Below are 27,482 nucleotides of genomic sequence, written 5' to 3' on the forward strand. Positions count from 1 at the left end.
CTCACCAGTGTGGGGGAGATGCAGCCAGGACGCTGAACCTCTCCTGTTCTTGCAGGCAGGCTGATAGCAAGGTGTAGCTGGGAGACAGAAGTTCTTAAAGCCTCCTTTCCTGGCTTGCTTTCTCACCAGTGTGGGGGAGATGCAGCCAGGACGCTGAACCTCTCCTGTTCTTGCAGGCAGGCTGATAGCAAGGTGTAGCTGGGAGACAGAAGTTCTTAAAGCCTCCTTTCCTGGCTTGCTTTCTCACCAGTGTGGGGGAGATGCAGCCAGGACGCTGAACCTCTCCTGTTCTTGCAGGCAGGCTGATAGCAAGGTGTAGCTGGGAGACAGAAGTTCTTAAAGCCTCCTTTCCTGGCTTGCTTTCTCACCAGTGTGGGGGAGATGCAGCCAGGGCGCTGAACCTCTCCTGTTCTTGCAGGCAGGCTGATAGCAAGGTGTAGCTGGGAGACAGAAGTTCTTAAAGCCTCCTTTCCTGGCTTGCTTTCTCACCAGTGTGGGGGAGATGCAGCCAGGACGCTGAACCTCTCCTGTTCTTGCAGGCAGGCTGATAGCAAGGTGTAGCTGGGAGACAGAAGTTCTTAAAGCCTCCTTTCCTGGCTTGCTTTCTCACCAGTGTGGGGGAGATGCAGCCAGGACGCTGAACCTCTCCTGTTCTTGCAGGCAGGATGATGGGACTCACAGTACCTTCACTAAGTTCCTGAGATCACTGCTAGCCATATAAATAACTGATAAAGACCAACTTTGATACACAATGCCTTTCTCAAATAACCCGGGCAGGGCCGGGTCCCCAAGCTAGTCTATATCTTCTATCTATATAACAAAAGTCAAAGTTTGTATGCGGTGGATGTGTGGCGGTGTATGTGCCGGCTTTCTGATTGGCCAGCCTGAAAGTTCCAAGATTCTGACTGGCTGCTGCATATGATCCCTGATTGGCCTGCTTCAACAGGTGCTCCTGGTGGAGAAAAGGGTTCATGACAGAAACAGTATCATGACATAAGGAAATTTGCATATGGTCTCTAATTGGCCAGCCTCAATTCCAAGATTCCGAGATGACAAAGAGAGGAAAGGAAAGGCCAGGGGCTCTGTCTGAAAATTACCAATACAGACCAGACTTGGCACACAGAGCACACAAGACCCGCTCGACATCCTACTGCAGTTTGGAGAAGGATGAACCATGGATGATGGGACTTGCAGTACCATCACTCACATTCTGAGACCACTGTTAACCTCATCCAATGACTGATCAGGACCAACCTTGGCACATAGACCTCTCATGACCCACTTTACGTCCTGGTGTGGTTGGCTGGGGATGGACCATGGATTATGGGACTTGCAGTAACTTTGTTCAATTCTTGAGACCACAGGAACCCTCATCCTACTAGCGATAAAGATCAAACTTGGCACACTGAGCCTCCATGATGCACTCTACATCCTGGTGCAGTTTGGTGGAGGATGCACCATGGACGATGAGACTTGCAATACCTGCACTCCCTTCCTAAGACCATTACAACTGCCAACAATGATGTGTCAGGACCACAATTTACACAGAGAGCCTGCATGACGCATTCTACATCCTGGTGCGGTTTGGAAGAATTTGGCAATGGATGATGGGACTTGCAGTCACTTCACTCACTTCCTGAGACCACTGAGACCCTCGCCAATGACTGATCAAGAGCAAACTTGGCACACAGAGTCCCCATGACCCACTCTACATCCTAGTGCACTTTTGAGGAGGACAGCCCATGGATGATGGGACTTCAAGTACCTCCACTCCCTTCCCAAGATTGCTCCAATCCTCATCTAATAACCAATGTAGACCAAACTTGGCATACAGAGCCTCTATGACCCACTCTACATTCTGCTACAGTTTTGGAGTAGGGTTGAACATGGATTATGGGAGCTGCAGTACGTTTACTCACTTACTGAAACCACTGCGACCCTAAGCCAATGACTGATCAAGAGCAAACTTAGCACACAGAGCCCCCATGACCCTCTCTACATCTTGGTGCAGTTTGGAGGAGGACTGACCATGGATGATGGGACTTCAAGTACCTCCACTCCCTTCCCAATATTGCTGCAACCCTCATCTAATGACTAATCTAGACCAAGCTTGGCAGACAGAGCTCCCATGACCCACTCTACATCCTGCTGCAGTTTGAAGGAGGATGGACTTTGGGTGATGGCACTTCAAGTACCTTCACTCACTTCCTGAAAACAATGCAGCCATTATCTAATGACCAATAAAGACCAAAGTTGGCATACAGACCCGCCATTACCCACTTTCTCTCATAATCCGGGCAGCGCCGGGTGCACAAGCTAGTATATAATAAAAGTCAAAGTTTGTATGCGGAGAACAAAAGTGTGGCGGTGTATGTGCTAGCTTTCTGATTGGCTGCCACTGTGGTCTCTGATTGGCCAACCTGAAAGTTCGAAGATTCCGATTGGCTGTCGCTGTGGTGCTATTTGCATATGGTCTCTGATTGGTCAGCTTCAATAGGAGCCCCTGGTGGAGAACAGAGTTCATGACAGAAACGGGCACATGAGAAGAAAATTTGCATATGGTCTCTGATTGGTCATAGAAAATTACCAATACAGACCAGACTTGGCACACAGAGACCCCATGACCCACTTGACATCCTACTGCAGTTTGGAGGAGGATGAACCATGAATGATGGGACTTGCAGTACCATCACTCACATTCTGAGACCGCTGTTAACCTCATCCAGTGACTGATCAGGACCAAACTTGGGACATAAACCTCTCATGACCCACTTTACGTACTAGTGTGGTTTGGCCGAGGATGGACCTTGGATTATGGGACTTGCAGTTTGTTGTTGTTCATTCATTCAGTCGTCTCCGACTCTTCGTGACCTCATGGACCAGCCCACACCGGAGCTCCCTGTCTGCTGTCACCCCCCCCCCCCAGCTCCTTCAAGGTCAGTCCAGTCACTTCAAGGATGCCATCCATCCATCTTGCCCTTGGTTGGCCCCTCTTCCTTTTGCCTTCCACTTTCCCCAGCATAATTGTCTTCTCTAGGATTTCCTGTCTCCTCATGATGTGGCCAAAGTACTTCAACTTTGTCTCTAGTATCCTTCCCTCCAGTGAGCAGTCGGGCTTTATTTCCTGGAGGATGGACTAGTTGGATCTTATCGCAGTCCAAGGCACTCTCAGAACTTTCCTCCAACACCACAGTACAAAAGCATCTATCTTTCTTCGCTCAGCCTTCCCTAAGGTCCAGCTCTCACATCCGTAGGTTACTACAGGGAATACCATGGCTTTGACTAGGCAATGGATCTTTGTTGCCAGTGTGATGTCTCTACTTTTTACTATTTTATCGAGATTGGACATTGCTCTCCTCCCAAGGAATAAGCGTCTCCTGATTTCCTGCCCACAGTCTGCATCTGCAGTAATCTTTGCACCTAGAAATACAAAGTCTGTCATGGCCTCCACGATTTCTCCCTCTATTTTCCAGTTGCCAATCATTCTTGTTGCCATAATCTTGGTTTTTTTTATGTTTAGCTGCAACCCGGCTTTTGCGCTTTCTTCTTTCACCTTGATTAGAAGTCTCCTCAGCTCCTCCTCTCTTTTGGCCATCAGAGTGGTGTCATCTGCATATCTGAGGTTGTTAATGTTTCTTCCAGCAATTTTCACCCCAGCTTTGCATTCATCCAGCCCTGCACATTGCACGATGTGTTCTGCATACATGTTAAAAAGGTTGGGTGAGAGTATGCAGCCTTGCCGTACGCCTTTCTCAATCTTGAACAGTCTGTTGTACCGTGGTCAGTTCTTACTGTTGCTACTTGGTCCTTGTACAGATTCCTCAGGAGAGAGGCAAGGTGGCTTGGTATGCCCATCCCACCAAGAACTTGCCACATTTTATTATGATCCACACAGTCAAAGGCTTTAGAATAGTCAATGAAGCTGAAGTAGATGTTTTTCTGAAACTCCCTGCCTTTCTCCATTATCCAGCGGATATCGGCAATCTGGTCTCTTGTTCCTCAATTCTTCAGACCACTGCAACCCTCATCCAATTACCGATAAAGACCAAACTTGGCACACTGAGTCTCCATGAAGCACTCTTCATCCTGGTGCGGTTTGGAGGAGGATGCATCATGGACGATGGGACTTGCAATACCTGCACTCCCTTCTTAAGACAATTACAACTGCCAACAATGATGGATCAGGACCACAATTCATACAGAGAGTCCGCATGACCCACTCTACATCCTGGTGCGGTTTGGATGAATTTGACAATGGATGATGGGACTTGCAGTCACTTCACTCACTTCCTGAGACCACTGAGACCCTCGTCAATGACTGACCAAGACCAAACTTGGCACATAGCGTCCCCATGACCTACTCTACATCCTACGGCAGTTTGGAGCAGGGCATACCATGGGTGATGGGACTTGAAGTACCCCTACTCTCTTTCTGAGACTGCTGCGACCCTTAACAATGACTGAACAACATCAAACTTGGCACATAGACCTCTCATGACCCACTTTACGCCCTGGTGTGGTTTGACTGTGGATCGAGCATGGATTTTGGGACTTGCAGTACCATCACTCAATTCCTGAGACCACTGCAACCATCATCCAATTTCCGATAAGGTCCAAACTTGGCACACGAGGTCTCCATGATACACTCTACATCCTGGTGCGGTTTGGAGGATGATGCACCATGGACGATTGGACTTGCAGTATCTTCACTCAGTGAAACCATTGAGACCCTCCTCCAATGACTGATGAAGACCAAACTTGGCACACAGAACCCCCATGGCCAACTCAACATTCTGGTGAGGTTTGGGGGAGAACAGACTATGGATGATGGGACTTTAAGTACCAAGACTGCTGCAACCCTCATCTAATGACAAATGAAGACCAAACTTGGCACACAGAGCCCCCATGAGCAACTGTACATTGTGGTACTGTTTGGAGGAGGACGGACTATGGATGATGGGACTTGCAGTACCTTCACTCACTTCCTGAAACCACAGTGACACTCATCCAAATACCAATAAAGACCAAAGTTGGCACAGAGAGCCCCCATGGCCTACTCAGCATTCTGGTGATGTTTGAGGTAGTCTATGGATGATGGGACTGGCAGTACCTTAACTCCATTTCTGAGTCCGTTGTGACCCACATCCGATGACTGATCAAGCCCAAACTTAGCACACAGAGCCCCCAAGATCCACTCTCCATCCTGGTGCAGTTTGGAAGATCATGAACCACAGATGATGGGATTCACAGTACCTTCACTAACTTCCTGAGATCATTGCGAGCCATATAAATAACTGATAAAGACCAAACTTGATATAAAATTCCTTTCTCTAATAACCCGGGCAGCGCCGGGTCCCCAAGTTAGTATATAATAAAAGTCAAAGTTTGTATGCGGCAGAAGTGCAGAGCGCGGAAGTGTATGTGCCAGCTTTCTGATTGGCTGCTACTTTGGTACAGTTTGCATAAGGTCTCTGATTGACTAGACTGAAAACTCCAACATCCTCAAGTGGCTGTGGGGAAAGGAAATTTGCATATGGTCTCTGATTGGCCAGTCTCAACAGGACCCCTGGTGGTGAAGCCTCCCAAAAGAATGATAAAACATCAAAACATGTGTGCCAAGTTTGTTTGCCATTTTCATAGGCCACTGTGACTGACACAGGTGATGCACCTGCACCAAACTTGGTCCACATAACCCCCATGACCCCATTTACATCCTGGTAGGGATTGGGGGTGGGTGGGTCATGGATTATGGGATTTGTAGTACTTTCAAACGGTTTGGTTCCATGCATCAATGTGGCCTCCAGCAAACACCGGTAAAGACCAAACTTGGCACACATAGCCCCCATGACCCACTCTACATCCTACTGAGGTTTGGAGTAGGGCAGACCATGTACTATGTGATTTGAAGTACCCCTACTCGCTTCTCAGACCTGCTGCGACCCTCAACAATGACTGAACAACACCAAACTTGGCATGTAGGCTTCCCATGACCCACTTTACCCTCTGGTGTGGTTTGGCTGTGGATTGAACATGGATTATGGGACTTGCAGTACCATCGCTCAATTCTTGAGACCACTGCAACCATAATCCAATTACCGATAAAGACCAAATTTTACACACCGGGTCTCCATGATGCACTCTACATCCTGGTGCAGTTTGGAGGGCGATGCACCATGGATGATGGGACTTGCAGTACATTCACTCATTTAGTGAAACCACTGCGACCCTCAGGCAATCACTGATGAAGACCAAATTTGGCACACAGAGCCCCCATGGCCAACTCAACATTCTGGTAAGGTTTGGGGGAGAACAGACTGGATGATGGGGCTTCAAGTACCTCCACTCAGTTCCCATGACTTCTGCAGCCCTCATCTAATGACCCGTGAAGACCAAACTTGGCACACAGTCCCCATGAGCGACTCTACATCCTGGTGCTGTTTGGAGGGGGACGGACAATGGATGATGGGATTTGCAGTACCCTCACTCACTTCCTGAAACCACAGCAACACATCCAAATACCAATAAAGACCAAACTTGGCACAGAGAGCCCCCATGGCCAACTCAACATTATGGTGATGCTTGAGGAAGATTATGGATGATGGGACTTGCAGTACCTTAACTCACTTTCTGAGACCACTGTGACTCTCACAATGACTGATCAAGACAAAACCTGGCACACAGAGCCCCCATGACCCACTCTCCATCCTGGTGCAGTTTGGAGGAGGATGGACCACAGATGATGGGACTCTCAGTACCTTCACTAACTTCATGAGACCACTGTGAGCCAAATAACTAAATAAATATATAATAAATAAATAAATACCAACCTTGATATACAATTCCTTTCTCAAATAACCCAGGTAGCGCCGGGTCCCCAAGCTAGTATATAATAAAAGAGAATGGAAGGGAATACGGACGTAGGGTGGAGATGTATGTGGCAGCTTTCTGATTAGCTGCCACTTCGTTATCATTTGCATATGATCTTTGATTGGCCAACCTCAAAATTCCAAAATTACTCCAAATTACTGCACGTCTCGTGATCCATGGACCATCTTCCCTCAAACTGCACCAGGATGTAGAGTGGGTTTTGGGAGGCGGGGATCAGGGGTCTGTGTGCCAAGTTTGGTCTTTTTTTGTCATTGTTGGGGGCCACAAGGTATTTTGGACTTCAACTCCCACCATTCCTGACAGCCTCAGACCATTACCTTTCTCCTCTCTTCCACCTCAGAATGTTGGAATATTGAGTCTGGCCAATCAGAAACCATATGCAAATTGTTCCACAGTGGCAACCAATCAGAAAGCTGACACAGCATTAGCCCCCCCCCCCTTTCCCCCTTTCTCTCTGCTACCTCAGAATGTTGGAATGTTGAGGCTGGCCAATGCAAATTGTACCGCAGTGGCAACCAATCAGAATGCTGCCACATTCTGATCTCCCACTATTGCCAATGCAGTGGGAGAAAGAAAGGAATGCAGATGAATACAAGCATTCACTTTATAGATAGATAGATAGATAGATAGATAGATAGATAGATAGATATTGATATGTAGGTAGATATAGATATAGGCTAGCTGTATCTGTCCACACGTTGCAGTGGCCCATTGTGGAAAAATTGGAAAGAAAGAGAAGAGGAAGAGCTGGTTTCTAAGCTATCAATACACAACTGAAGTGACAAAGTGTCAACCTAATATAGGCCCCTCTCAGTCTCCTCGAGGCCAAAGAGCTATATGGATGTGTGGATGAGCCCTGGGTTACCTGAGTCCACACTGCCATATAACCCAGTTGAAAGATATTATATAAATATTATTATTATTATTATTATTATTAATAGTAGTAGTAGTAGTATTATAGATGAATAGATATTATTATAGGCATGTAGAGTTTTTTTTATTATAGATACAGATATTATTTAAGGCATATAGGTATTATGAACATTGAATCTGACCATATGATGGTTGTAATGAAAAAGGCTTTATGATTGTTTAATGTTGTTTCGATTTATTGTATTTTTTAAAAATCTTGTTATTATATAGTAGTTGTAATTATGGCGGCATCGAATTGTTGCCATTGTTAGCTTCTCTGAGTCTCCCTGCGGGGGTGAGACATGCAGGGTAAAAATGTTGTAAATAAATAAATAATAAAATAAATAAATGTTATTGTCATTATAGATGTAGAGGTATTATTGACATACAGGTGTTATTATTAGAGATGTATGGGTATTATTACTATTACAGACCTATAGATATTACAGGCATCTAATTCTTCTTCTTCTTCTTCTTACGATTTTTATTATTATAGATATGATATAGCTGTTGTTATTACCGAGGTGGAGTCCCCGGTGGCGCAATGGGTTAAACCTGGCAAGACCAACAGGTTACAGGTTTGATCTGGGGAGAGCACTGATGAGCTCCCTATGTCAGTTCCAGCTCCCCAAGCGGAGACATAAGAGAAGCCTCCCACAAGGATGGGAAATTATCAAAACATCCAGGCAATGTTATTATGATGATGATGATGATTATAGCTTTATTTGTACCCTGCTAGCATCTCCCAAAGGATTCGATGCGGCTTACACTGGCCGAAGCCTCAAAACACAATACAACAAAACAATATCAAAGCAAATTAAAAACAGTTGAGCAAAATAAACAACAAACAATAACAATACATCAGGACACTTTAAAACTGGGCCGGCCAGAGTAGTGGGTACAGGATTAAAAGTGCTGAAGTGGCGGGAGGAATGTAGGATTATAAAATAAGTGCAGTGTGCGGTGTGCAGTGATCTTAGTTCTACTAAAGTGCTTCTAGGACTTGATGCTGGAGGTTCCTAATCTGAGAAGGCACATCGGAACAGCCAGGTTTTCAAATTCTTTCTGAAGACTGCCAATGTAGGGGCCCGTCTAAGATCTTTTGGGAGGGCGTTCAAGTCGGGGGGCCACCACAGAAAAGGCCCTGTCTCGCGTCCCCACCAAGCACGCTTGCGACGCAGGCGGGATCACGAGCAGGGCCTCTCCAGATGACCGAAGAGAACGTGTGGGTTCGTAGACGGAGATGCGGTCACGCAGGTAAGGTGGTCCCAAACCGTTCAGGGCTTTGTAGGTAAGCACCTGCACCTTAAATTGGGCTCGAAAATAAACGGCAGCCAGTGGAGCTCCTTAAACAGGAGGGTTGACCTCTCTCTGTAATGAGCCCCGGTTAACATCCTGGCAGCTGCCCGTTGGACCAGTTGGAATTTCCGAGCCGTTTTCAAGGGCAGCCCTACGTAGAGCGCATTGCAGTAATCCAATCTAGAGGTGACCAAGGTGTGGACCACCCCGGCCAAATCAGCCTTCGTGAGGTACGGTCGCAGCTGGCGCACAAGTCTCAGTTGTGCAAAAGCCCTCCCGGACACCGCCGACGCCTGAGCCTCAAGCATGAGCGATGAGTCCAAGAGGACTCCCAAACTGCGGACCTGTGGCTTCAGGGGGAGTGTAACCCCGTCCAACACAGGTAGCCACCCTATATCCCGATCCGGTTTGCGATCAACCAGGAGGACCTCTGTCTTGTCGGGATTGATCTTCAGCTTGTTCCTCCTCATCCAGATAGACACAGTGGCCAGGCACTCATCCAACACCCGAGAGGCCTCCTTGGAATTCGGTGGAAAAGAGTAGTAGAGTTGTGTGTCATCTGCGTAGCGATGGCACCCAACTCCAAAACTCCGGATGACCTCTCCCAGCGGTTTCATGTAGATGTTAAAGAGCATGGGAGACAGAATATAGCGTTGCGGGGTCCCACAGGTCAAAGGCCAGGGATCCGAGCAGGTGTCTCCCAGCTTCACCATCTGGGTTCGTCCCTCCAGGAAGGACCGGAGCTACGACAGAAACGTGCCCCCGAGACCCATCCCAGAGAGACGACCCGGAAGGATACCATGATCAATGGTATCGAAAGCCGCTGAGATGTCCAAGAGAACCAACAGAGTCACACTCCCCCTATCCAGCTCTCTACGGAGTTCATCCACCAAGGCGACCAAGGCTGTCTCGGTGCCGTGACCAGGCCTGAAACCAGACTGTGACTGATCTAGGTAGTTGATGTCATCCAAAAAGCCCTGGAGCTGGGAGGCGACCACCTGCTCCAGCACCTTACCCAAAAAAGGGAGGTTGGAGATTGGCCTTTAATTGTTCAGCAATGTTCCCTGGGCAACATTCTTGCAGAGGGCCAATTCTCTCACGCCAGAAGTGACTTGCAGTTTCTGAAGTCACTCCTGACACACATTTTTTTTTACAGAGCTATAGATATTTTCATTAGCATTGACATAGATATTTTTATAGGTGTATAAATATTATTATTATAGATATGCTATTACTATTATTATTAAAGAGGCATAGATATTTTATTATTATGCCACATAGGTATTATCATTATAGATATATAGATATTATTGACATATTATTATAGACCTACAAATATTATTATAGGCATCTAGATATTATTATTAAAGACATGTAGATATTTTATTTATTTATTTCGAACATTTTTAACCCGCCCTTCTCAAGCCCTGGGGAGACTCAGGGTGGCTTACAATTGGCAATAATTCAATGCCGCATCATAAAATACAGAATAACAGATATAACAATTAGACATAACAATTACATTATTTTTATAGACATATAGATATATTATAGACATATAGATATTATAATAGACCTATAGATATTTCTATTACAGATATAGATATTATTATTAAAGACTGATAGATATTATTATGATATATTATTGTAGATATTAATATTGTATTATTATTATTGTAGATATTGTAGCCCAGGATTGCTATAAAGTAAAAGTGGATGGTCATCTGTTGGGAGTTCTTTGATTGTGCCTTCCTGGACAGCGTTTCCTGTTTTCGTCCTTACTTTGAGTACTGGACTTCATTTCCCAGAATTCCTTCCCATATCTCAATATTTGTGAGTTTTCTGGGAGTTGAAGAGATGTGTGTGTGTGTGTGTGTGTGTGTGTGTGCGTAGACACACACAGAATCCCTCTGTGCGAGTTCCCAGGCAGCCATGAGGGTGGATCTGGAGGATAGTGCTCTCTCTCTCTCTCTCAATCCTTCCTTTCCTTTCTCCCCTCTCCTGTTGTGCTTTTTAAAATGCCCAAGCAACAATGCAGTGGGAGAAAGGAAGGAATGCAGGCAGGCAAGCAGACTGGGTGTAGGTGTGATCAGGAGAAGGACACTGCCTCTCTTTCTCTCTCAGCTGGCAAGAAGGAGGTGAAATGCTTTGGACCAGAAGTGTTTGGGAGGGGCGAGGCAGCGGCTTGCGAAAAGGATATATGGGCCACTTTGCCCTCCCTCTCTCAAGCAGGTCTCTCTCTCAGCTGTTATTTATTTCCCCCTTGTGCAGAAGGGGGTTGCGGCCAGGAGGGAGTAGTTTTAACACATTCTCTGTATAGTCATTTAGCTTTGTGGCAGATTAAGTTCTTTCCAGTTTTTTTTTGTTTTTTTTTTAGTGAAGGACATAGATTGCTTTGGTAGGTGCCTTGTGTTCAAATTTGATGTCAATTCCTCCAGTGGTTTTTGAGTTCTGTTAATCCCACATATGAACATTATATTTTTGTTTATATAGATATAGATATAGAAGATATTGATAGATATATATAGATTTCTGAAATTGAGAATACAGATATAATGTATAGAAATAACACGAAGTTGAAAATTTGACATTATACTAAATGTTCTTTGACCAGATGCCGCTTGGAGTGCCTCTTGTGCCACTTTGAGAATGTCCTCCATTGTGCATGTGGCAGGGCTCAGGCTGTATTGTAATAGGTGGTCTGTGGTTTGCTCTTCTCCGCACTTGTATGTTGTGGACTCCACTTTGTAGATGCATTTCTTAAGATTGGCTCTGCATGTTGTGGTGCCAGAGTGAGTCTGCTCTGTGCCTTGCAAGTTGTCCAGCCTTTTGTATGCCCAGGAGGGAATCTCACATCTGGTATCAGCCACTGATTGAGGTTCCAGATTTTAGCCTGCCTCTTTTGAACTCTTATTTGTTGATGTGTTCCTGCAAGTATCTCTGTAGATCTTCGGAAGCTATTTCTTGATTTAAAGTGTTGGCATCTTGGCTGATGTCTGAACACAGGATGGGCAGGAGATGTCAATGCTTTGGTCCTTTCATTATTGGCTACATATCCTGTCGGACGTCAAGTGAGCGATACCGTCTATACAGTATAATTCTTCCAGTGGTGTGGGGCTTAGACATCCTGTGATCATGCAGCATGTCTCACTGGGCTTTCATATTCAGCAGCAGAGTAGCAAAGCACTCCTTGTCTTTGTCTGGTTGTGATCCCCAAGTTGTGCCAGTCACTTTTCGTATGATATTATTTCTAGAACATATTTTGCTTGATAGTCAAGCAGTGCTTCTTGTAGGTCAGAGCATGGTCCAGAGTAATTCCCAGGTATTTGGGTATGTTGCAATGCTCTAGTGGGATTCCTTCCCAGGTAATCCTCAGAGTAGAAATACTTGCCTGTTCTTAAGATGAAAAGCACCTGCTTACATTTTAGATGGATTCAGAACCAGGTGGTTTACTCTGTAATAGACAGTAAGAGCATCTAATACTTTGGAGTGCTTCTGTTCAACCATTTCAAAGCTGCCTGCTTGGGCAGTGATGGCACAATCGTCAGCATAGATGAAACTCTGTCTCTCTTCTGGCAGTAGCTGTTCATTTGTGTCAGTGTTAATCATTGATGGAACAAGCATGCTCCCCTGTGGCAGATTGTTCTTCTGTTTTTGATACCTGCTTCTTTGGCTCTGGGACTCAACAAAAGAACTCTTATTTGGTAGCATATTTCCTATGAAGCGGGTGAGGTGGTAATCCATTGTGATATTAGGTTCTTGTGGGTTGTTTCGGGCTATAGGGCCATGTTCTAGAGGCATTTCTCCTGACATTTCGCCTGCATCTATGGCAAGCATCCTCACTACCTCTGACGATGCTTACCATAGATGCAGGTGAAACGTCAGGAGAAATGCCTCTAGAACATGGCCCTATAGCCCGAAAAAACCCGCAAGAACCTAGTGATTCCAGCCATGAAAGCCTTCGACAATACATTGCGATATTATTCCATTTTTTTCTTTTTATATTTTTGGGATAACAGGAAGTGCAAGAAATCTATCCCTTGGATGGAAAATCCACTCTTGGGAGAATTATTATTATCAAGAAAAGGGGTCTTTGTTTAAGCTTTCACACCAATCCTTGTTTCCACAACAAGCCAAATTTTCCAAACTCCAGGTATCTCAGGGACAGAAAGTGAGGTGGGATCTTCCTAGCAGGGGCACAGACAGCAAAACATACCTCACAGGGGTGTTCACCGTTCCCTATGCTATCCTAAGCCCCACCCCCTCTATAAATAAAAATGTAAATTTCCATTTGTGAGTGACCTCATAACTCCCAAAATAATTAATCCATTGCTTCAAAATTTGGACACAATATAGAAATTGAACAGACGAAGGTTTAAAGTTTGTCAAAATCCAACTACTATAGACTTCCAGTAGCGGCAATGATGGCGGATGCCACAGGTTGTTGAAGCTCCTCACCAACCTGACCTACCAAACACCCTTGCTTGAGTGGGGACTTCCCCCAGTTCCCCCCAACCCAGCAGCTAGAAGCAGGTGGGTGCTACCAACCCGACTGGACCAAAACTGAAGAGACAAGAGCTCATTTGGTCCGTGAGGAGAGTTGGGCAGGGTGCGGTAGGGATACCCGGCAAAAGCTGGGGATAGAATGCTGGCCGCTATTTTAAAATTCCCAGAGTAGAGTAGAGAAAGAACCGGAGGTGGTGGAAGAGTAAAGGAGTAGAGGAGAAAGAGAGAAGGAAAGAAGGAAAACTGAAGGGCAAAGACAAGAGGGGAGAAGCTCTAAAGAAAAGAAAAGGAATAAGAGGAAAAAACCCTCGATGAAAGGCAACAAATGACTACATAAAGGTAAAGTGAGATTGAACTGAGGGAAAACAAAGCTTACTCTATACTATTTTTATAGTATACCAAGGTCATACTAACTAAGGTTATACCTATCTAGAAGAACGGAAAGATTGAAGAGATTATTAGAGTTATTAGCAAATTTATTAGCAAATTTATAAAGGCTACTGTACGACTCCCCCCACCCCCCCAAAAAAACACGTACTGTTATAAACGTAGATAGTATATGCTACTATATATACTTTCTATTCATTATATAGATTACCAAGAAAATTAAATTAGTACAAGCCAAGAGTCTTACATATAATTTACGAGAAGAGTAAATAATTAATACAGGTGTCACAAATGCAAAAAGGAAAAATGGAGAAAGAAATGTAGAAAAAAGGGATCAGAGACAGGAAGGAGGGGTTCATTCCCAGAAGAACTGGGGATTAAAGATATCATGAGAGAAATCATGAGACTACAATCAGAGGTTCAAAAGATAAAAAATAACCAAACTACACAAAACAAAATAATTAAGGAAGAAATGGATGGAATAAAAAGGGAAATGAAGGAAGAGCTACAAACAATAATTAATGAAGAGATGAAAACTATGAGAGATGACATGGAGAAATTAAAACAGGAGAATAAAAAGCTATTAAATGAAAAAATCATAAAAACCCAACAAGAAGTTAAGAAAAAAAAATCAACAACCTGGAAGGAACAATAAACTCAGTACAAACCCAACATAAGGCTCTAGAAATAAAAGAGAAAAAATACCAATTGAGGTTTTGAAATATAAAAGAGGAAGATAATGAAAATATTAGAGGAATTATAACAAACATAGAATCATAGAATCATAGAGTTGGACAAGATCACATGGGCCATCCAGTCCAACCCCCTGCCAAGAAGCAGTAATATTGCACTCCTGACAGATGGCCATCCAGCCTCTGTTTAAAAGCTTCAAAGTGGGAGCCTCCACCACACTCTGAGGCAGAGTGTTCCACTGCTGAATGGCTCTCACAGTCAGGAAGTTCTTCCTCATGTTCAGATGGAATCTCCGTTCTTGTAGTTTGAAGCCATTGTTCCATTGCGTCCTAGTCTCCAGGACAGCAGAAAACAAGCTTGCTCCCTCCTCCCTGTGACTTCTTCTCACATATGTATACATGGCTGTCATATCTCCTCTCAGCCTTCTCTTCTTCAGGCTAAACATGCCCAACTCTTTATGCTGCTCCTCATAGGGCTTGTTTTCCAGACCTTTGATCATTTTAGTTGCCGTCCTCTGGACACATTCCAGCTTGTCAGTATCTCTCTTCATGATAACCCTCATCACCAAGAAAAATAAATTGGACATTGAGGCAAATTTAGAGTCTTCAGGATTCAAACAAATTACTCAAAAAATTTAGAACCCCAAGAGACGTGATCATAAGCTGCATGAAGAAAATGATGAGGGATGAGATACTGAAAGGAAATATGAAGTCATCAATTCATTACAAAGGAGATAAAATAGCGATCCTAAAAGAATTTCCACCCACAATATTGGAAAAAAGACAAAAATACTATTTCCTGACAGATGAATTGAAGAAAAGAAATATTAAATTTAATTGGGATAAAAGAGAGGGCTTGATGATAACATGGAACGAAACCAAATACTGGCTCACATCTGAACCCAAAGCAAAGGCATTTTGGGATAAATTCATCAAAAAAGAAGGAAAACAGAAACAAGAAATGAATAAAGACAAAGGAAATAAACGGAGCACATCACACAAAAAAATACGAAGAAGAAAACATATTAGGAACACCATGAATAAAAGAAAACGAAGAATATGACAATAGAAGGAAAAGATCAAGAGAAAAATCACCAAAAGACTATACCTTCCAAATGGATGAGACAAAGATAAATTCAGAACTGGAGGATGAAACTGAAGACAACCATGGCCTGGAGAATTAATATTTATTGTAATAATGTAAATAGCTTAAATTCCCCAAATAAAAGAAAAATGGTATCACTTTTAAAAAGTCAGCTCTGATTTAATTTCGTTACAGGAAACTCACGTCTCACAAAAACACACCGCTTATTTGGAACAGAAATCACTAGGAAAGATGTATTATGCATCTGGCCCAGAAAAAAAGAGAGTGCTAGTAATGTATATAGATGAAAAAATATCCTCAAACTTTGCTTTCAAAGACCAGGAAGGGAGGATGATGGGGATAAAGTTGGATTTAGAAGATAAAATCATTCTAGTGTGCAATATATATGCTCCAAATGAAACAAAAAGTAAATTTATTGGAAAACTAAGGCAAAACATATAGGGCTGGGAATATGACGACCTGTTAATTATGGGAGATTTTAATGGTGTGTTAGACATCACTTCACTTCACTTCACTTCACTTCACTTTATTTCTTAATTAGTCGTTCTCCACCAAGGTGCTCCGAGCGACTTACAGTCTAAAATAGCATTTACACAATATAAAAACATTCAGCATAAAAACATTCAACAGTGACTATTTGGCAAATTAGATCTGTTTACTTAAATGCATAACATAACAAAGGACAAATCTAGTGAAAATGATAAAATAAAAATAAAATCATCAGGAATACTACCCAAGAAGTTTAAGGACCTAAAGGAGGAACTATGTTTGTACAATACATGGAGACATCAACACAAAAAATAGGACTTCACTCCCCCCCGCCCCCTGTACAGAAGTTGATTATAAATTGTATGATTTTAACTGTATTTGTGTTTAGATTGGCTGCACTAATGCTGGAGCAGCCTAACTGAGAGGAGTGCATTGCCATGGAGACGATGTAGGCTAGAGAGAGAAGTGGGAGGAGCTTAGAGGGGAGAGTTTGAAAAACGACAGTTTATGTTCAGTTAGGGTTTAGCAGTGAGGAGTTAGAGTGAGGAGTTGAGAGAGAAGGAGAGGAAAAGGTGGCTGAGTGACTTGTGAAGCAAAGTTTCGAGGCTTTGGAAAGCCGGGTCTGGCTATTGAAAGTTTCTCTGGCTAGGGTAGCCCAAAGGGGGAAACATAGCCAGAATTCTTTAGTCCAAGGAGAGGCTAAAGAATAGCTTATTTAGAATTTGATCTAGGAAGGATCAAATAAGGGAAATATCCCTGTATTGATACTTTGTCTGAAGCAAGCGCTCTACGTCAGGAAGATACTGTGTTACTTTAAAGAATGAACTGTTAAACGTACAAGCATTGTTCTAAGTTCTATAAGAAAAGTTACAACTTGCAACCACACGCTTTGTGCTCAATAAACTTGTTAACTTTTGTTTGAAGACTGCCTCACCTCCATCAATTCTGTGTCCAGTGTGCCATTTCACACAATATTATAACTTACCTCATGTGGTGGCAGAAACGCAGGGGAAAGTGACCAAATAGATATACATTCTTATCTCCAGTCACGCTACAATACATACTGTTTAATTACTACTAAGTTATTACTATCTTAATAAAGGAAGAGGTGCGATTGAACAGCCTCCCTTCTAACTTGATGGTAAATTTGGTTCCTTTCAAATTGGTAACAACAATAATCATCCCTAGGCTCCCCTGCTCCTGCGCCCCCCCCCCCCCATAGACATAAAACATGGTCCCACATCAATATGGTCTGGGGATCCAAAAGAATAATAGCAAAAGTAACCTAATCAAAATATTGCCGATGTTAAATACTGACCATTCCCCAAGAGAAATAGTATTAAATGAACAACAAGAGAAAGGAAGGATAATCAATTGGAGATTGAAAGATAGTCTACTGGTAGACTCAAAGGAAATGGACAAAAATAAAACACTTTTAAGAGAATATTTTAAGCTCAACATGGAAAAAGGCATACCAATGGATATTATCTGGGATGCTAGTAAAGCCTTTATATGGGGGCTTTTAATATAGCAGGGAGCAAGAACAAACAGAATTAAGAGAGAGGAGTACAATAAATTAGAGAAGTAAATAGCAAACTGGGAAAACCAGGCTAAAAAGAAACCTCAGAGCAAAATAATAACTTTTCAGTTGGATTTATGAAGGAAAGAAATGAATACATTACATTTAGAGGAGATGGAAAAGAAGCTTAAATTTGCAAAACAATACCATTTTGAAAATGCCAACAAGATGGGGAAGTAGTTAGCGATAGTTTTTTTATTGCTATATAAAAAAAAAAACCAGACACATATCAAAAATAGAAGAAAAGGGGAAATGCTATTACCACACCAAAGGTATTATTGACCAGTTTGCAAGATAGTACAAAGAATTATGATAATATACCAATAGAAAAAATAATGCAATATTTAGAGACACAAAACATCCCAAGACTATCAGAAGAACCATGAGAAAGTTTGAATTAAAAAAATCACACAAGAAGAAATAAAGAAAATTGTACAAAACATGCCACAGATAAAGCTCTGAGGCTGAATGGCTTCACTACAAGGTACTACAAAGCCTTCCAAGACATCCTAATACCACAATTACAGAAAATAATGAATAATGCAGTGGAGGAAAGGATTATACCAAACTCATGGAAAGCAGCAACAATCTCTATAATACACAAAGAAAATACAAATAGCAAATTAGTAAAATATTATAGACCCATATCCTTACTTAATGTGGACTACAAGATATTCACCAGTGTACTGGTCTTAAGACTAAAGCAACTACTGAACACAAGATTAGAGGAAGATCAAGTGGAATTCCTCCCAAAAAGACAATTAAGAGACAATATAAGAACAGTTCTCAATGTCATTGATTATTATGAAAAAAAATAATCAGAAAGAAATTGCCTTAATGTTCCTAGATGCCGAAAAGGCATTCGATAATGTAAACTGGAATTTATTACTACCATATTAAAAGAAATGGATATAGGACATTACTACTTGAATGTGATAGAATCAATATATACAGGGAGTGCAGGTATTGCAAGTCCCATCATCCATGGACCATCCTCCTCCAAACTGCAGCTGGATGTAGAGAGGATCATGAGGGCTCTGTATGTCAAATTTGGTCTTTATTGGCAATTGGATGAGTCATTTGATGAGTGTCACAGTGGTCACAGAAAGTGAGTGAAGATACAGCAAATCTCTCAGGCCTTTTACTTTCTCTTCTCATCCATTTGAGAATGTTAGGATTTTTTTTGTTTTACCATCCCTGTGGGAGGCTTCTCTCATGTCCCTGCTTCTCTCATTAACCCTCTTCGCCACCAGGGGCTGCTGTTGAGGCTGGCCAATCAGAAACCATTTGCAAATTTCCTTCTCTCATGTTCCCGCTTCTCCCATTGACCCTTTTCGCCACCAGGGGCTCCTGTTGAAGCTGGCCAATCAGAAACTATATGCAAATAGCACCACAGTGGCAGCCAATCAGAAAGCTGCCACAAACTCCTCCACCCTATGTCCTCCCTCTGTCCTCCCTTGCACACAAACTTTGACTTTTATTATATACTAGCTTGGGGACCCGGCGCTGCCCGGGTTATTAGAGAAAGTGGGTAATGGTGATTCTGTATGTCAAGTTTGGTTTTTATTGGTCATTGGATGATGGCGGCATTGTTTTCAGTAAGTGAGTGAAGGTACTTGAAGTCCCATCATCCATGGTCCACCCTCCTCCACACAGCAGCAGGATATAGTGTGGGTCATGGGGGCTCTGTGTGCTAAGTTTGGTCTTTTTTTTTTTAATATAATCTTTATTCACATTTTCCATATACATATGATTAAAAAGCAAAGTTTACGATTTAGTTAAAAATAGAATAGAATAGTCTAGATAGTCAGAGGGGAGAAGAAAAGAGTAGAAGAGGGGGAAGAGGAAGAGTAACTGGGAAAGATAAGCTTAGGGAGGTAGGAGGTGAAGATATGTGGGGGTAGGAAAAGATCAGAGAAAAAGGGTGTAGAGGTGCCTTAAAAAGAAGGTAGAGACAAAAATTGGGGTTTCCCCCTTCCTTCGGACTGTCTTCCGGGTGTCTTCGGCAAGGAGTGTTCCTTTTCTTTCTTCTTTCCTTACTTCCCCTTATTCATTTAGTTTTATTTTCAATTTCGGGTCATGGAAATTACGTTCCTCCCATCTTTGGCTTCTAAATCATTTCTGTTCACAATATTCATCTATTCTTGTCCAGTCAGTTTCTTTTTCTATCCTTCCTTTATATTTCTGCATTAGGTAACTTAGTTTGTCCATATTTTTTATTTCCATTAATTTCTCCTCCCACTCGTCCATCTTCGGTATCTCTTCTTTTCTCCAGTATCTGGCGTAGCATATTCTCGCCGCTGTTGTCGCAAAAAAAATTAGTTTGTCCATATTTTGATCTGTTTCTTCATCCGTTATTCCCAATAAGAATATTTCTGGGGAGAGTGGAATTTGAATCTTCAATATATGTTGTAGTCTTTTCTGGATCTCTTTCCAATATAATTTGGCTTTTTTGCAACGCCACCACATGTGGTAGTACGAGCCTGTTGTTTCACCGCACTTCCAACATTTTGTATTTAGGTTCTTATAGAATTTCCCCAATTTCTGTGGTGTTAAATGCCACCTATAAAAGAGTTTAAGCCAATTTTCTTTTAGGTCATACGCTTTTGTATATTTTAATTTCTTTTTCCAAATAGTTTCCCATTCCACCAGATTTATTGATCTCCCTATATCTCTAGCCCATTTTACCATGCACTCTTTTATTCTTTCTTCTTCCGTGCTCCATTCTAATAGTTTTTTGTATATAAGTGATATTGTTTTTTTCCTGATTCTTATGATTTTATCCCAGATGTTTTCTTCTTGCATAAAGCCCAGTTTTTTGTCCATCATAAAATGTTCTTTTAATTGTCTGTATTGCAGCCATGTTACGTTTGGGTATAGTTTCTTTATTTCCTCTTGAGTTTTTAGTTGTGTCTCCTGGTCCTTTTTTTCCGTAATTGCTCTGTAGCAGGGCCACTTTATCCAACCCAGTTCTCTTCGTTGACATGCCTCTAATGGTGAGACCCAAAGTGGAGTTTTATTGTACATTCTTTCTTTGTATTTTTCCCAGACTTTTATTATCGCCGTTCTAGTAAAATGATTTCCGAAACCCTTTTCAATTTTCCTTTTCCCATACCAAATATATGCATGCCACCCTTTCCTAAGGTCATGGCCTTCCAGATTAAGTTGTTTTTCATTTTCTAATCTAATCCAATCAAGTGCCCATGTTAGTGCGCACGCTTCTGCATATATCCCCAGATCCGGCATTGCCAAGCCTCCTCTATTTTTCTCATCAGTCATATTTTTAAAGCTAATTCTGTTTTTCTTGTTTTGCCAAATAAATCTTCTTATATCTTTGTTCCACTGATCTAATCCTTTCTTATTCCTTATAATTGGTAAATTTTGAAATAAAAATAACATTTTTGGTAGTACATTCATTTTTATACATGCTATCCTGCCTAGTATTGATAATTTTAGATTTTTCCATTTTTCCAAATCTCGTTTGATTTCATTCCACTTTGCTGTATAATTATTTTGAAGCAATTGTGCATTTTTTGGTGATAGTACGATTCCCAAGTATTTTATTTTTGATGTTATTTTTATATTCCATTTTTTTCCAATTGTTGCCAGATTCTTCTTAGGGATATTCTTTGTTATGGCTTCTGTCTTGTCCATATTTAGTTTGAAGCCCGCTACCTTCCCAAACTTCTCAATTGTTTCGAACCATTTTTCTAATTTTGTGGTTGGGTCCTCAACTACGCATATAACATCGTCGGCGAATGCCCTACATTTGTATGTTTGTCCTCTGATTGTGGCTCCTTTCAATTCATTGTTTCCCCTAATATCATTCAGTAGGATTTCCATTGTTAAAATAAAGATCAGTGGTGAGAGCGGGCAGCCCTGTCTGGTCCCTTTTTTTATTTCAATTTGTTTTGTCTCCTGGCCGTTTACTATGATTTTTGCCTGTTGATTATTATATATTGCTTCAATTGAATTTAAGAAATAGTAGCCAATGTCCATCTCTTTCAATAATAATTTGAAAAAATTCCAATTGATCTGATCGAATGCCTTTTCGGCATCTAAGGCCAAAAACATAACTTCCTTTTGGATATTTTTATCATAATAGTCAATCAGATTTATTATTGTTCTCACATTTTCCCGTTGGTGGCGATTTGGCAGAAATCCCGCTTGTTCTTCCTTTATCCAATTTGTTAAAAATTTCTTAAGTCTCTCTGCCAATATGCTACTAAATATTTTGTAATCCAAATTAAGTAAAGAAATTGGTCTATAATTTTTGAGTTGTTCAGGGTCTTTTTTCTCCTTGGGGATAATGTAGATGTTAGCTTGTTTCCAGGTTTCTGGTATTTCCTTCCTTTCTCTTATTTCATTTAATGTTTTTTTCAAGAATGGTATAATTTCTTCCATCATTGTTTTATAGTAGATCGCACTTAGCCCATCTGGGCCTGGAGCCTTGTTTGTCTTCAGGTTTTTAATTGCGAACCTAATTTCTTCCTCCGAAATTTCCTTGTTTAACGCCTCTCTTTCCTCTTCCGATATTTTATTAATTTTCTTTTCTCCTAGGTATTGGGAGATTTTTTCTTTCTTTATTTGGTCGTCTTGATATAATTTCTTATAGTAGTTTGCAAATTGATCTCTTATTTCTTCCTCAGCTGTGTACGTCTTGCCGTTTTCTTTAATTTTTACTATATATTTTGACTCTCTCTTTTCATTTATTCTTCTCGCCAGCCACCTCCCCGGCTTATTTGCGTTTTGGAAATGATCCGCTTTTATAAATTTTAATTCTTTTGCTCTCTCCTCCAGTTCTATGTATTCTTTCTTTTTCTGTAACAGGGTCAATTTATTTACTATTTCCTTGTTTCTCGGGTTTCTTTTCAGTTCATCTTCTTTTTCCTGTATTTCCTTCATAATTTCTTTTAGTTTCCTTGTCTTTTCTTTGTTCCTTCTCGCCTTCTGTTGAATAAAGTGGCCCCGTATAACGGCTTTGCTCGCCTCCCATATTATAAATGTGTCTGTCCCTTGTGTATCATTATTTTTATATTGGTCTTGATCAGTCATTGGATTAGGGTCGCAGTGGTTTCAGTAAGTGAGTAAAGGTACTGCAAGTCCCATCATCCATGGTCAACCCTCCTCCAAAATTGCAGAGTGGATGTAGAGTGGATCATGGGGGCTCTGTGTGCCAAGTTTGGTCTTGATTACTCATTAGATGAGGGTTGGAGCAATCTTGGGAAGGGAGTAGAGGCACTTGAAGTCCCATCATCCATGGTCTGTCCTCCTCCAAACTGCATCAGGATGTAGAGTGGGTCATTGGGGCTCCATGTGCCAACTTTGGTCTTGATTAGTCATTGGCGAGGGTCTCAGTGGTCTCAGAAAGTGAGTGAAGTTACTCAAGTCCCATCATCCATCTCCAAATCTTTCCAAACAACACCAGGGTGTAAAGTGGGTCATGAGAGATGTTTTGGCCTTCAACTATCAGAAATCCGAACAACTGATAAACAGGCTGGGATTTCTGTGAGTTGTAGGTCAAAACACCTGGGAACCCACACGTTGAAAACCACTGCTGTAGAATGAATTCACTTTAGTGGCCTTTCCTAACAATCTCTCTCTCTATTTCTTTTTTTAGTTACAGCTACAGAAAAACCAGTATTTGCAGTTGGGTCAGAGCCGGGGCCAGTACTATGGCGGATCCCTGCCAAATGTCAATCAGATTGGGAGCAATTCGATGGACTTGCCCTTTCAGGTAGGTTTGCCCTTTATGTGTGTAAAGCAGTGATTCCCCATCTTTTTTTTGACCTGCGGCCACAGCAGGGATCACAAGGTTCAAGAATAATAAACAGTTATTCTAAAAATAAACTTTAATCAGAACTTTTTTTCTTCGTGACCTCTGTGAATGCACACTTATGGAGAATCTGCGCCTGCGCAGGTCCCAACGGAAAAACTTCCCAAGTTGAAACTTTTTAAAGTTTTGGCGGTAACTCCGCCTAGCCGCCCACAGGGCATCAAAGGCACCCCACGCGCACACTCCGCCATTCCTGTTTTTTCCGCCGCTCGTCCCACTCGGAAATCCCTATTATGTCAACGACCAGATTCAAGCATTGCGTACAATGCTCGAAGAAAATACCTGACTCCGACAAGCACGCTAAGTGTCTCCGGTGCCTCGGTGAGGGCCATAATACTTCGACCTGTCTACACTGCCAGGCCCTCACGGCACAATCGAGAAAAAAGAGAGCAGCTCGACTGAGGGTGCTGCTTTATGAGCAATCCTTAGCCCCTCGGCCATCAACATCGACTGCCGCAATGTCCTTACCACCGGCTGTTCCTTCGACGTCCTCCGCTAGACCGGCCTCGGCCTCGGTGGCCTCTACCGCATCGAAGAGACCTCGACAGACTAAACAACCATGTACCCTCACGACGCAGACGGTGCCAGCGAGGCGTCCATCTACCTCGAGTTCTGTGGCCTCCATCCGATCAACAAGATCGAACTCCGCCACTCCACCTTCGACTTCGGCCATGAGAATCGCTTTCAAGCGGTCTCATGAAGAGGCTAGATGGGCTAAATCCACTTTGCCCGCGGTTCCTCCGACTCCGGGAAAATCCCTGGAGTCTTCACAACCTCCAGCCAAAAAGAGGGCCCAGACTCGTTCCCCCTCTTCCTCTTCATCGAGAAGGGTGGCTCAGACCTCTTTGGCAACTTTGTCGTCGAGATCGTCGCCGATTCAACCGGCCCAGCAGCTACCTCCCTCGGTCGAACCTACACCACAGGTTTAACCGGAGACTGAGGCTCACGCTTCACCGGAACAGTCGGTGCGAACCGTGATAGAATTCCCTCAACAACGTTCGACCGTGAGGCAAGAACTTTTCCCGCCTCCGTCGACACCAGAGAGAGGGCGCCAAACTTCATGATTGGCTAGAGCCGCTCAAGCTTCGGCATCCAAACAGCCGCCTCCCCTGTCATCACCGGTGGGAGTTGCCAGGCCGCTTCCAGCTGCTTCCAGACAACCCTCCTCTCCTCATCCATCTGAGGAAGATGACCATGACGATGAAGTCGAGGGCTCGATCCACTCTGAGTCGGTCCTGTCCCTCGGTATCGAGAGATCACCGACTCATGATACCTACGAGGCAGACCCTCCATCTCCCACCGACAATGTTCGGGCTTTTGCTGACCAGATGGCCAGGATGGCCGAGACTCTTGGTCTCGAGGTCAAACAAACTTCGAAGGCTGTGACCGATCCGGTGTTTAAGAGGGTCCAATCCGAAGCACCTCCAGCACCTCTCCTGCCTTTTCTTCCTTATTTACTTGAGGTTATACAGGCATCTTGGAAAACACCTTCCTCGATACCACCTACATCCAAGCGTATCGAAGCCTGGTACCGTACCGACGACGAAGGGCTAGAATGGCTCAAGCACCATCCCGACCCAAACTCCGTCGTCGTCAAAGCAGCTCAGTCCGGGAGGCAGTCTAACACCCCCTCGGACCAAGAAGGAAAGCGCTTCGATGGGCAGGAAGCTTTATTCAGGAGCACTCCTCTTGGCTAGAATGGCCAACTATGGAGCATGTATGGGGGCCTTTCAGCAAATTATATGGGAAAAGGCCCAACCCTTCCTGGCGAAGCTGTCTGAAGAAGATAGAGCAGTCCTTTCTGCTTTATCTCAAGAAGCGACGTCTTTGGCCCATCATCAGATACAGATGGCTAAACATACTGGCGATACTGCGGGCAAAATGATTGCCCATGCCGTGGCTATCCGTAGACACTCTTGGCTCCGTTCTTCGGGCTTGTCTTCATCCTCTCGCCAAGTCATTGAAGATCTTCCCTTCGATGCTCTAGGCTTGTTTAATGCCGGAACGGACGATAAGTTAAAATCAAACCAAAATTACAAGATACTTGCTTTGAAGTGTGGCATCAAGACCCATCCACAAACTCAGCGTACTCGGTGGTACGGATACCGTCAACGCTGTTTTGGGTCTTTCCGCCATCAGTCAACGAGACAGAGCTTTTGCCTGCTTCTGGCAGCCCAGGCTCAACCCCAACAGCAGCAGCAGCAGCAGCAGCAGCAGCAACGCCGGTCGCAGCAGCCCCAAAGGTCCCGATCTTGCCAGACTCAAAACAACGCGAACTCCAGACGACGGGTTTGACGTTTTCCCCGATGATGCCGGATCCACATCCGCTATTTCTGCTGTTCACACCTTGCCCTCGTCGCTGCACCTTCAGAACATGGAGATCGATGCTCCCGTCAAGTTTGGGGATCGTCTAAAAAACTTATTCATGCCTGGCACCGCATCACATCCGATGCATGGGTGCTAAAGGTTGTTTGAGACGGCTACGCGTTACAGTTCAAGGACTTACCTCCAACCGGGACTGTCGTTTGAACCAATTTGTCTCCCCCGATCCTGGCAGAAGTCGTCTCCTTGTTACGAAAGGGAGCGATCCGGAAGTGTCCATCTCGCTTCGATGATCGGGCCTTTTTCTCCAGGTACTTTACGGTACCGAAGCTGGACGGCTCTCTCCAACCAATTCTCGATCTCAAGGCATTGAACAAGTTAATAAAACCGGCAAAGTTCAGGATGGTGACGGTATCGTCAATTACCCCCATGCTTCATCGAGGTGACTTTTTTGATAGACTTCCATTTGTTTATACGGAAAGGCCACAGGAGGTTTCTCCCCTTCAAGATAGAGGAAAGAACCTTCACCGTCCTTCCATTCGGACTCGGAACGGCACCCAGAACTTTTACCAAATGCATGTCCGTGGTTGCCGCGTATCTCAGAAGAAGGAAAATCCGCATTTTTCCTTACCTGGACAATTGGTTGTTGGCCTCAAAATCATCAGACCTTCTCCGCGACCAAATCGCATTCACCCTCAACCTCTTACGAGAGCTTGGCCTGCAGTTGAATGTTGAAAAATCCCACCTGATTCCAACGACGTCGATAAAATTTATCGGCGTTGACTTCGACTCGACAAAAGAAAGGGTGTCCTCCCACCAGTTAGATTCCAGGCCCTTCAGCGGGAGATCGCATGTTGCCTCCTGCCTTCCAAAATCAGAGCGCATCAGATCCAAATTCTTCTCGGACACATCGCCTTGATGGTAATGGTCACACCATTCGCCAGGCTCAAGATGCACCCCATACAACGCTGGTTCCTCAACAACTTTGATCCGTGTCGAGACCGAGAAACAAAACTCTTGTCGATGCCGAGCACGGTTCAACACTCCCTAAACTGGTGGAAGAGTCGTCGGAACGTCTGCATGGGCCTCCCCTTCCATGCAAAGCAACCATCGGCCGTCCTCACAACTGACTCATCGACTTTTGCATGGGGTGCCCACACGGGTCGTTTCTCCATATAAGACATGTGGTCACCAACAGAACAGTCCCACCACATAAATTACCTGGAACTGTTAGCCATCTTCAAGGCTCTCAAGGCTTTCCTACCTCTCCTGTCCGGCCACATGGTCCAGATCCAGACGGACAACATGGTGGCCTTGTATTATATCAACAAGCAGGGGGGCACCGGCTCGAGAAAACTCCTGAAGCTAGCTGTAGCGCTGTGGGAATGGTGCATCCATCACTCCTTTTCCGTCGGCGCTTCACCTTCCAGGTCATCTGAACGACCATGCCGACGCCCTGAGTCACTC

The 27,482-nt window shown here is 43.5% G+C and overlaps 1 protein-coding gene across 5 annotated transcripts in view; it reads left to right on the forward strand.

Moving 5' to 3' along the window:
- LOC137095189 (CREB-regulated transcription coactivator 1-like) overlaps positions 1 to 27,482 on the forward strand; it is a 308,991-nt gene that overhangs the window by 87,966 nt on the left and 193,543 nt on the right. For all 5 annotated transcript variants that reach the window (XM_067461564.1, XM_067461562.1, XM_067461563.1 and 2 more), the window contains exon 2: positions 23,478 to 23,594. In XM_067461564.1, coding sequence (XP_067317665.1) covers positions 23,478 to 23,594 — 117 coding nt within the window. The remainder of the gene's footprint in view (positions 1 to 23,477; positions 23,595 to 27,482) is intronic.

This window comes from Anolis sagrei, chromosome Y (assembly GCF_037176765.1).
Source record: "Anolis sagrei isolate rAnoSag1 chromosome Y, rAnoSag1.mat, whole genome shotgun sequence".
NCBI classification, from domain to species: domain Eukaryota; kingdom Metazoa; phylum Chordata; class Lepidosauria; order Squamata; family Dactyloidae; genus Anolis; species Anolis sagrei.